The 12,528-nt window shown below is 39.4% G+C and overlaps 2 protein-coding genes across 4 annotated transcripts in view; one reads left to right on the top strand and one right to left on the bottom strand.

Annotated features, from left to right (window-relative positions):
• Positions 1-12,528, top strand: part of ST6GAL2 (ST6 beta-galactoside alpha-2,6-sialyltransferase 2) — a 178,898-nt gene that overhangs the window by 164,701 nt on the left and 1,669 nt on the right. The window lies entirely within an intron of this gene.
• The window catches only part of LOC141961979 (opsin-3-like), a 100,251-nt gene continuing 93,132 nt past the window's right edge, over positions 5,410-12,528 (bottom strand). For both annotated transcript variants that reach the window (XM_074909392.1, XM_074909409.1), the window contains one exon: positions 5,410-11,454. In XM_074909392.1, the coding sequence (XP_074765493.1) occupies positions 11,227-11,454 (228 nt within the window). In that variant the 3' untranslated portion in view covers positions 5,410-11,226. The remainder of the gene's footprint in view (positions 11,455-12,528) is intronic.

Below are 12,528 nucleotides of genomic sequence, written 5' to 3'. Positions count from 1 at the left end.
ACCATATCCCTCAGCACTATGTCGACCCTACTCTTGAACACCTCCAGGGATGGGGACTCCAACCACTGCCCTGGGCAGCCCATTCCAACGCCTCACAACCTGTTCTGTAAAGAAATGCTTCCTAATATCCAGTCTAAACCTTCCCTGGCACAACTTGAGGCTATTCACTCTTGTCCTATCACTTGTTACTTGGTTCAAGAGACTCATCCCCAGCTCTCTGCAACCTCCTTTCAGGTGGCTGTAGAGGGCGATGAGGTCTCCCCTCAGCCTCCTCTTCTCCAGACTAAACACCCCCAGTTCCCTCAGCCGCTCCTTGTACGACCTGTGCTCCAGACCCTGCACCAGCTCCGTTGCCCTTCTCTGGACACGCTTGAGTCATTCAATGTCCTTTTTGTAGTGAGGGGCCCAAAACTGAACACAGGAATCGAGGTGCGGCCTCACCAGTGCCGAGTACAGGGGTAAGATCCCTTCCCTGTCCCTGCTGGCCACGCTATTGCTGACACAAGCCAGGATGCCATTGGCCTTCTTGGCCCCCTGGGCACACTGCTGGCTCCTGTTCAGCCGGCTGTCAATCAACCCCCCCAGATCCCTCTCTGACTGGCAGCTCTCCAGCCACTCCTCCCCAAGCCTGTAGCGCTGCTGAGGGTTGTTGTGGCCCAAGTGCAGCTCCCTACCCTTGAGCAGATCAGTACTCCTACCCAACTATTCCCTACACAGGTCAAGGAGTGGGATTTGCCATGCCCTGTCACGGCTTCCAGTGCTCAGTCTGAAAGTGTCCTCTTCTTCTTAGACACTTCAAGGAATAGAGTTTCACCATATTTTTTGGTCCTTCCTTAGTATTCCTTGGGGGATAATTTGGCAGTGTGCCCACAGTTTATATAACATAACAACTTACCTGATACATAGCAGATCCACACTGTGAATGTCCAAAGGATGCAGGTAGTCAGGGTAGCAAGGCTGGGTCCGGGTCTTCCTTTCTCATGTTTCTAGAGACACAGAGGTCAACAGAGCTCCAAATCATCTTCAGCTTTGGAAATGCAATACTTTTTCCTCCTTGACATTGTGATATTGGCCTATGTATTTGCTGCAGTCAAAAAAAATTCTCTTTTTATTCTTTCTCTCTGAATCTGAAAGCAAAGATACCTGAGATTGCATCCAACACGGGAAAACCAGTTCTGAGCACTTATCTTGGGCTCTGTATACAGTAGGGGCATCCCAGCACATCGTAGAGCCCACCGAAGGCCTTAGGGAGGGTTCTGAAGCTCCCAGAGGTATGTCATAAAGGTGTCTGGGAGATGCCCATCTATGACCTGAATGGATTGTACTTACCTAGAGCATGAGTGGAAAGAAGAGGAAGCCTTGTGTGTTGGAGGAGTATGGCTTGGCAGTTGGTTACTTCTTGAAGTGAGATTTTTGGAACTTGCTAGTGAAAATTCATAAGGAGAAGACTGCTCGTGTGGAATGATCTCACCAGCTGCATTGACATTTTGTAAAAGCATTTCTTGGAGTAATGAAGTTGTTGATAAAAATAGGTTAACAGCTGCTGATCTTACGAACAGTGAAGAGGATCATTGTGCTGTCAATCTGTACTTGCACCATATATAAGAAACACTTCAAAAGCTTTCTTTGAAGAAATGGCATTAATTTTACTATAAGAATAGAACAGTAATCTTCACCCCCAAATCTAAATGTTCTTGATAAAAAATACCCTTCAAGCAGAGAAAGCTTTGAAAATATCAATCATTAAACAAGCAAAACCATTAACAACAAAAGCTGTACAGATAAATACACTCTGTGTGTACAGATGCAAATTTGCCACCTTCTCCTCTACTGCGGATTTTATTTATATTGTCCTTTTCCCAAAGTATATGTTTAGACATTTTGGTAATGCTATTATTAGCTTTAAGAGAACAAGGCAGTAAGACAAGCTTATTTGGAGTCATATCCACTTCATTTGATAACTAACTACAATTCTGAGAGATGCATTTTAAATGTTTTATTAGGGAGAGGCTTCCTATTTTAGTAACCTTATTGACTAGATGTCTGTGCGTTGCACATGTAATATAAATTGGGAGACAGCACAGAAATGGCAACTGCATGTTGTCAAAGGTGGACGTAAATGGCAAAATAAAGCAGAAAAAATGCAACACAGCCTGGCAGTAATCTGAAAAGTCATGTTGGGCTTCGGATCAGGTATCTCTCAACAACTCATGCAGCAAATAATCTAGCTGGAACTGAAGCTGGCAGACAAAACTAAGTGCACCTGTATGAAAGATGTATCCTGAATCTTGAACTTCTACCTGATTCTTACAAAATCTATAAAATAATTTCCTATAAAATTAATAGAAATAATGGGTAAATGATGGGCATCATAGAATATGAGTGTCTTAATTTCAATAATGTATGGGGAAATAGTTTATTAAACAGCCGCACTGCTAATACCATTATGCTCAAAACAGCTATATGAAGGAAGATAGGCTGTTGTTAAATAGAGGGTCTGAATTTTCACAGGCAGAAGGACCTGTAACCCTGAATCTAAGCTATTTATAGCATGGACCATAGTGATTCTAATCACTTCATTATAGTAACTTATTGTAAGTCTCTGTGCGATGCTCTGCAATTAGAACAAATACAGACTGCTCAAGGATCTGGTTTGTCCATATATACACCAGCAGAAAGTCAGGCAGTCCTCTGTGAGCTGCAGTTACTTTGAAGAGCAAGAGCAACAGTTCCTCACATCGCTGTTGCTGCCAGTAACATGGAAAAGGTAAAAAATGGTTCTGGATCAAGTGAACTATTTTTGTTTCAAGCTTTTCAACTCTTTAGCCCCAGTTTACAAAATTGGACAAACATATAAATTAAAACATGGAAACATCAAACCATTTCCTTCCAGGAATGTCAGGAATGTTTCAGGGTGGACTTAGACCTCTTTCTTCAGTAATTACATTTTTCACCTGATAATTGTATCTGTTTCTGCTGGGTAGTGCTATTTATAAGAAACTGAGTCTTCCCAAAGGGAAGATGCTTGGTGGAGTGTGTTTCCACGGTGTTCTGCAGCAGTGAGCCACTAACCTTCAGCAGTGATTGATCTCAGGGGAATCTTTTAACATAGTTAATAGCTGTATTAAAGTCCTTAAGTCACAATATTATTAAGTCTCTTGGAAAAGGGACCCATGGGTCATTTGTGGGGAGGAGGTAGTCTCTTGTATGCTGTGACTTTAGGGGAATGAGAGTGAGAAGAGGTAGGATCTTTTTTCCCTGGTTTCTCCACTACGTGGGAGCTAGGGAGAAGAACGTTTCTGGTGCTTCCTTTGGCATATGGGATGCCCTGTCTCAGCATAACTCCCTCCCGGAGCCACTGGTTCCCCAAAACCCTACATACATTAGCTCTGCTCCCTGCGCTGGCATGTTGCTGAGGAGAGGCACTAGTGTTGCAATAGCCCGTGGTTGGGGTGAGGGAAGAGCAGCACGCATCCCAGCTGTAGAGGAAAGGAGAGGAGAGATGGGGAGAGAACTGTGGCACAGAGCAGGATGGGTTATGATCTACAGTTTATGTCCAAAATAAGGCACAAGTCTAGAATGCTGCAGTAATACAGCATTTTGTGTACATTGACTTACTGTTTTAAGCCTTTTAAAATCTGTCACTGCTTCCAGCTCCTTCTGAAATGGTAACATACAACACATAAACACTACAGAGGTCTAAAACCAGGTGACATGAATCCTACCCAACACAGATCAAGATCTTCCTTCAAGAACAGAGTTTCTTTGCTCCTCTCCATCAGGTTCTAACCTGGAGATATTCTGTGTTTGGTTTTCTTCTAAGGAGCATGTCAGCTTATGGCAGCCCATCAGTCACTAGTGCCGGGCTGCATCTTAACCATGCTACATGCAGACCCATGTCTGACTGTGTGGTCTTTTCCACTAAATTTGTTATTGCTTTAATATTGTTTTCTACCTAACATAGTGATGGGTGTAAGTTCAGGACATCATGGAAAGTAGGCTAAACTCATTACTTGTCAGATTGCACCCCGCTTCTAGGTGTTACTTCTGAGGGTGTAGCATGTCTAGGAAGGATTAACCTGGCACAGACAAGTTGCCATTTAGTGGGCTATTTTCCAGCTCAAAGGCTATGAACAATGACCAAGAAAACACCGAGTCTAGTTTTTTGTGGGGAAAGGTTCACCAGGGTAAAACAAACTTTTATTTCAATCTGGGAGTCCTTTTTTGGCTTGTTTTCTGAGACACCAATGTGGATTTTCCATGGCTTGTAACTTTGCTTTATGTGGCATATCATAGTTTAGCTAGTCACTCCTTATTATAAATGATTTACTCTTTGTCTTCCTACTCTAATTCTTAGATTACGGTAACAAGATGAGCTTTGAGAACCCATTCTTGTGTATTTCTGCATTGTTTTTACAGCTGCCACCTTTGTGCTTTTAAAGAAAACTCTGCACAGTATTCTTATCATCTTGCATTAACATTAGGCAATTGCTATGGTGGTTTTTTGCAGCTAAATTTGTTGTCTCACATTTGCCTGGAAGTTGGGTTTTCTAAATGAGTATTGATATGTTTACACCTCATCTTGGAGTTTGATCTACTCATTTTTCTCAGAAGAACTGTAAGTGTTCAACCACCGAATTTCAGATTTGGATTCCATTCAGATTTGGATTCCATTGTCAAATCCTAAATTGACACTGGAGAAAGACGTCACTGTTATTAGGAAAGGATTTGCCCTCTCTTTTGACAGCAGAAATAAGTGTTGCCTCTTCACTTCCCATTAATACATTTTTCACTGTGAAATACGAACTTGGTCTTCCTCCCCTCTTTCTGAACATATCAAAGCTCAGTTTTTAACTGAGGCTGATGATGTATAAATTGGCAGTCTCTATTTTTACCATTCTGCTCTAAGAAAACTAACTGTTACTATACCCTCCTTGGTACCCTATGTAAATAACCTAGTTCGGACCTTACATTTTTGCCATCTGAAGACCAAGACTAAAGCTGCTTCCATGAATTTCTCAAAAGTGGCATTTTCTGTGCATTGGACGGGATGGTATATTATAACATCTAGATTATATACAGGCTTTTCTATGAAGATTTTGTTCCTGTCTGTTGTTTCCTAACTGGATTTGCTGTGAATTTCTACTTATTGTAGTCCATCAGTACACTTTGCTCTTACCTCTTCAGAGGTGATTTTCCTTGAAATTCACATTTATATAGGCATCAGCTTTTGTCTTTTTAAAAAGAGAGTTGAAAGCTCTGACTGTGGTATTATTCTTTTACTCCCAAATCAAAACATGGTCTGTGTAGACTTACATTTTAGTTTGTCTTTGTAGGCAGTAGTTTTTACTATCTGTTGTAGCTTTTAGCATAACATACAAACCACTGAACACAATAGCTAAGCCCAGATTATTTTATTGTTGAGAGAAAGAAAGGCTTGTTTGAGACTTTATGGTTGACATTACAGGTTTAACAGTTACGCATCATTAATAGTTGATAACATTATTTTAATTTTCATTTGCATGCATCGAGACAATAGTACAAGCAAGACTATCATGACATTGCAACATTAGCAGACCATTGTATGACTAAGAACTTAAATTTAAAATGGCTTCAGAGAGCATGTTGAATAGAAGAATGCAGCTGATCTCCAGCTCTGCTTAGAAAAAATACACTTGCATGAACCGAAAGAAACAATTCGACATATTAAGACTTGCCTTTATTACTGTTACTTACTCAGCTGTTTGCCAGCAGTTGAAGGAACAGAACAGTGCTTACTCTTTCCTGTTCAGTTTTGTTTAAGCATTATCACACAAATAAATGCCTCCAAATACATAAGCTTTAAATTCTTATTCTAATAAAAAGCAATCTGAAATTGGAGCATCTCCTACTTCCTAAAATACAGAGGTAAAAGAGCAAACTCCCCTCTTACAGTTCCCCAAATCACATAAAAAAATGTTTACTATTCTAGGGTATGACCCAAATTTGAATAATACATTTAAAATTATATATTACTGGTCAGCATTTTCCAGTCTATGCTCATATTACAGAATATTTTACTGTGATTAATGTACGCCTTTTGCATTCAGCATTAAGTGATAAATATATCATTTTCTAGGTCTACTATATAATACGGGTATCTATACATCAAAGGTGACAGGTATTGCACAATTTATTAAGCTTAGGCACAGGGCCATTTGATGACAATTAAATTCCTTAATAAATACTTGGTCTTCTTGTGGGTAGTACTTGTCATAGTTCATGAACTAAACAGAAGTAAAAGAATCCTTTTTTTAGAAACGTAGTATTTTAAAAAGCCAGAGCTACTTTTATGTTCCAAAGAATAACTGAGGCACATTTGGCCCAGTTTCAAGGAGGGACAGATTGTCCTGTGGTACCTGAAATCCCATCAAGAGAGACTATAGAAATAGACTAACATAAAGAAAACTATGTGTTCTAAATGCTTTATGTTTATGTGTAATGATTTCAAGTGCACATATTATCAAACATAAACTTACTGGTGTGTCTAGCTAAATTATATTCTGTAATTAAATTTGTGGTGTGTGTGAAGTAAAACACCATGAGTATAATAATCAGATTATGTGTATTTAAATGTTTTCAGCATCTCTTACGTTTTGTTAAAACGATGCTGAGTTCTTGCTGAATGTTTGAATTACACTTACTATTCTACATGCTTTCATACAGCATCTGTTGTATTCAGGTATATTAAGCTATATTTTATTTACTTGTAAACTAGAGAACATTCTTTTTAAATCAGTGTACTAACCACAAAGCCTAATTGTACTGTACAAAAGACGCATGTTGAAAATTCAAAACCTCTGGAGTCATTAAAATTGCTAAGAACAAACTGAAAAGCATTTTCTCCTTTTGATTAGAATCCATAGTGTGTGTTCATTTGTATAAACCATCCATGCAAGGAATTTAATCTTAATTTAATTCTGGTTTGCATGTTTTCAGTGCAGATTATAAAAGCTCAGGAATTTATTTGTGCCAGCTGGACTGAGTTTAAACTATACCCAACACTTCCTGACACCACAGATATCTGCCAGATAGGGGAAAAAAAAACCAGCAACACATCTTTTTGAGGAATTTTAAATATTAATATAAAATATTTTGAAATACATAATACTTTTTTAGCATCTAACATTGTACTGTTGTAACAAACTTGCAAATTGACAGCTTCTCTGACAGCCACATCATTTTTTTGGAACTATATTTTAAAATACTTTTAAAAGACTCTTCTGTGCTCACAATCTCTTTTTTTTTTTCCCCCTAATACAACATTCAGGAACATTGTCATTCAACTATAAAATATTCATAAAGCACACCTTTGAACGCTCTACTACAAAACAATTTTTCTCCACACAGGCAGAGTTCTTCTGCATTTTTCCATTTTCACAATTGTGATCCAAATGGCACTTTTGAAAATCCATCAAGAGTATTAGCATAGATTAGAATGGCCTGTAGAGAAGTATCTTCAGTTGTGACTGTGAGTGTATGGTTGCGCCAAGTTTGCCAAAGTTAAAATCATACCAGATACCCTGACTTTCTCCTTACTGTGAAAATTAGATATTTAAGATCTAAAAGTTCTAAAGCTTAAACTTCAGACCTGGAAGAGATCTAGAAGTCATTTTCCTGCGTGCTTTCTGGTTTCACAGTCATGCTTCCAATATTACTTTTGAATGCTTCAGTAACCTGAAAAGATTCAGCAGCTCCATTTCCATCCTTGGAAATATTCAGTACTGGGCTGTACAGAAGCCATCTGATCTAGCTTCAGGGTTGTCTCTGTGCTGTGAGGGGACTCTGACCTGCCCGCATAGTTCCCTCTAGACCCCTCTGTAGATCTGATGGCAACATCATCGCTTAGACTGGCAGTATTTCTGGTGGTTTGTACCAGAGTTTAACAGATCCTTGACCAAATCCCCTAAGCAGGATAGCAATACCGCTACTACTATATTAATCCAATTAATCTAGTTTTTACTGAGTTTTGTTAGGGCCTGCTGATGAAAAGCAGACTTTGTGTTGTGCCCCACAGACTTCTTTCAGCATTCAAAGGAGTACTTAACCTTTTTTAATGTTTGGGTGCTCTAGATAGCCTATAGGCTTTCCTTTTCAGGTTTTACTTTTTCTTAAGTTCTGCATGTCCTCTGGTCTTCCCTAAATACTTTGTAATTCTCTGCTTCCACTCCTATTCCTGTACCTTGATCCTTTTGAGCGTAAAAAAAGCCACCTCCTCTCAGCGTAATCCTTGCACATAAAATTGACTTCTGTTTATGGTCCATGGCTAGGTCAGTTATGCCACCTAGCTTTAGATGTCTCCAGAGCAGTTCTGTATTTGTGTATTTGTGTTAGCCTCAGCCTTATTAGAACAAAAACCAGGCACCTCTTAAATATGGCTATGAGACCTGTGATCCCCTCTACATGTGAAATTTTTATCCTGTACTGCAAGCTCAGGTAAACCCATTCAGTACAGGTGCCTGTGCTGCCACTCAGGCTTCCCATACAATCAGCAGAAACAGATGAGAACTTCTGGGGCATGACTTGTATGATCCATTTTAAAATGTCTGCTCTGGGATGAGTAGACATGCGCTGCTTCCTAAAAGTGTACACTGTATTCTACTGACAGCAAAGGAGCCTGTGATACCTATCTCAGCTGTGGGAAGCTGCACCAGTGGGCACACTCGGTCAGATGAATCACACCTTGTTTTCATTTCTTCTCACTATGCTTCTGAAAAAGCCAATTACATTATTTTTCACAAAGCACCAAAAGATTCTGACCTAGGAGAGTGGAGGAGAAGGTGCTTGATAGCAAGAGCCAAACTCTTATTTTCAGTTTCTGCCTAGTCACTGGAGAGGAACAACACTTACAGGGAACAACTCCTCCATCCTGAAGTAGATGTCTAGAATAAGTCAGATGAATTGTGCCCTAGAAATGCCTGTCTCCTGTGTTGTCTATGAAGAGTGCTTTAGACCAGCTAGGTCAGAAATGGACATGAACATCTCAACAAGATTAATTCTGGCCAGACTATAAAGTGTTGGGACAGTGACGGTCACACAGTGATCATTAACATCTCCTTAGGTCACGTGTAAGCCAGGCTGTACTGCTTTATATGGAGTAATTGTGCATTGGCTGAAAACTAATTTAAGGACTGTGAGCAAAGAGAAATATTGAAATGTAGCATATGGAAATTCTTCACCCTACAGGCTATCAAAATTTGGTTCACACAGATGCTGATGATCACAGAGGAGTTCTGAGATACGAATTAAACTTGCAGATGATACTGATTCAGGCAGTGATGTGAAAAGTACACAAACAAAAGAACGAAGTAGATAGGCATGAACTAGGTAGATAGGCATGTACTCTGGGGGCAATATAGGGAAAGGAAGTAAACTTGGAAACTACAGCTTAAAAGTATAAAGTGAAGAGATTCAGCCACAGAAGAGAAACCTAGGAAGCAGTAATACAGAAAGAGATGTGTAAATGGCATATCAAACAGGAAGCGAGGTAGGACTTCGCAGAACAGACTGGCAAGCAAAACATGTTAACAGAAGGAAGCTCAAGTCAGCAAGCAGTCAGGTGCATACCTCTTCTTTATCTTTGTGATTGTATCCAAAACGTAAAAGTTCAAACGTAATGTAAAAATATTTGGGGGATCATGTAAGTGCCAAAAAGCTATTAGTAATTTTAAAAAATATTACACAATCACTGAAGGTAACTGGGAAAGGAAAACTGAGTTGTGAGGTAGATGAAAATATAGACAGCTTGGCACACTTATACCTGCTGGATACAGATGTCAGTAACACACTGCAATGTTGTTAACAGCAAGCAAAGAGAGAAACTGAGTTAGAGTGGTACTGAAAAATATGGGCTGGAATGTGAGACCTGTAGCCCAGGGAGCTCTGTTGGCAGCCCTGCTTTAGAGACTTCAGGAAAACAAGCCAGACATGGCATTAGAAAGTAAAGAGAATAAAAACTGATTATATCCTAGTACATGGAATGGTATGAATGTCCTCATGGTTTAAACTGCTGCTGTTCTTTTAAAGACAGCCGATTCATGTTTTTTGTAAATTTAGATTTCTGTAACACAGTAATAGCTCTCCAACACTAGGAGGAGAGTGTTCACATCCTCTAAGGCATGGGATGGGACTTGCCCCATTTATTCCCTATTTTAGCGAGGATTCTATTCATACAAAGAAAACAGCTTATTTTCAAAAAAATAATTTTTTTTCATTTCTTCCCTTTCATCCTTAATAATATAGTGTGATCCCACCTTCTGTTTTTGAACAAAACAGCAGGATCAGATCATTCCAAGGGAGAATTTGGAGTCTGTAACAGTTCAGTGAAAGAACTCATCTCCTGGGGTTCATGTAGATTAAGTGTGCAATACCACATGCCCTGGGATCTCACCCATAGGTGATTGAGATGGGAGTGCTGATTGTTCCGCACTGTTGGTCTCTTTGACTAGGTGTCTGTGGTGTTAGAGGTGCTAAAGGAGAAAAAAAGTCTGATGCTGACCACCATTCTTCCCCAGAGTAGGGTTTGGGCGTTTGAAATGTGCACCAGGTCTGGAAGTCTCGGTGCTCCCATTTTCACCAGGACAGATAAGGCTCTGTAGCCCAGGGACACCTCTGTATATGGTAATTTCTACTCATAGTCTTAGCTCATCTTTCAGTTTGTTGACCCTAGACTTCAACACAAAGATGTGCTGTAAATAAGCTGTAACCACTCAGAAACTAGCCTGTCGAGTCACTGTCTTTACTCCCTCAAAACATCATTGTCCAGCATGAGCAAAAACTTGAGTGGACTGTCAGGAATTATGGTTATTTTTGAGAAATTTAATCTGAAATCCTAAGACATGGACTGGATGGAACAAGGCAAGAAAGGCAAGGAGCTAAATTAGATAGCCCAGCATGCCTTTTAGATTGATTCTGGAGGACACTGATCCATATATCACTAAGAACTAAAACTCTACTACTTCTAAGTGCTCCACTAACTAATTTACAGGAAAGTCGATGCTATTGCTTAGAAATTTGTCATTGAACCATACCCGGAGTGATGTGGCCATCTTTACTGTTAATTAAGGAAATTATAAGGCAGTCCCAATTTTTGTTCTTGACAGTTTTCCTATCCCACAAATGGCGACTTCCTTTATTAATCAAGCATACTCTGGTTAAGTTTTGTACTTTACATCAGAGCCAATTTTCCTAAGATACTGGTGGTACACCCTTTAAAACTGGCTCCAGATTTGGCTCTGGGTGCAGGGTAGAAGTCATTTTATTGTCTGTTTCTGGACGTGGTTTGTCATTGCACATGTTTCCACCATCCATCCTCTGATTCAGCTGGATAACGCTTACCTTGGAGTGGCAGGTGGGCTCTCCATCGGTGGAGGAAGACGGTTGGCAGTGGAAAAGCTGACGAAAGCATTTGTAAAACTGAAACAACAAACAGACAATTCTAGAGAGTTGCTAGGCAGGCTACAATTCAGAGCATCTCTGTAACAGCTTGGAGGCAAGGAAACATAGTTTATTCAGCTCATACTTTTTGTTCAAATAGGGATTAATATTTTTTTGCCGTGAATCTGTGTTTCTTGCTACTCAAGACTAAAGTTCATTTAAATTTATGGACTTTTCCGTTGAAAATGATATGCTTACCTTTTCTAAGGCCATACACTCTGTACAGTGTAAAGCTGTAGAACAATCTAAAACATTTTCAGAACCTTTCATTCATGATAAAAGAAGATTTAATCACAAAAGTAATTGGTTTTCAGTTACTTCACACATCAGACTGGGAAAAAATCATTTTGATAATCTAATGATACACAGCAGGGAGAACATAAGGTTCTTTTCATTAGCAAGTCATTGAAATCTGTGTTCCCAAACTGCAAACTAAACTTCAGAAAATGGCTTTGCTTAATTAATGAACCAAAATAATTTTTAACGTTAATTCACTTCACTTGAGATCTATCCAAAACACCTTTGATGCTTTCTGATTCCAAAACTGTTGTACAGAAAAAAAACGACAATTACATCAGTACTCATTTATAAGTGCAAAGTGATTTATACAGCTGTCTCCTCTGAGAGTTGACAGTTGTATTCAGCGGATGGGGATACCAGTAATGCAACTAGTGCTTCAATACACTTTCTATATATTTTTATTTTGTAAGTGAAATCTTTAAAAAAAAAAGGTGTTCAAGGCTTACTTCATCATTCTTGTTTCACATGGCTGTGTGAAACAGAAAAGGCTCCCAGAAGCTGTGACTGATGTGAAAGTATTGCAGTTTAGACAGTGCTGTTGGTCAATATCTGAAAACGTGCAGCTGCAACAGTGAGATTCCTCTCATTTAAGCTATAAAGACCTTCAGTTAGTATGGATTTACAATTGTGCTGTAGGAAAACTAAGTTTGCATAAGCCCACCTATCTTCTTCATTAATTTGTCCTGGTCTAGTTTTGATCTTGAGCATGGGATAAGAGAGTAACAGCATCTTAGGACTGCACCTAAAGTCAAA

Source organism: Athene noctua, chromosome 1, assembly GCF_965140245.1.
Source record: "Athene noctua chromosome 1, bAthNoc1.hap1.1, whole genome shotgun sequence".
NCBI lineage: Eukaryota > Metazoa > Chordata > Aves > Strigiformes > Strigidae > Athene > Athene noctua.
The sequence above is the reverse complement of the archived record's forward strand: the minus strand, read 5'-3'. Positions and strand labels throughout refer to the sequence as shown.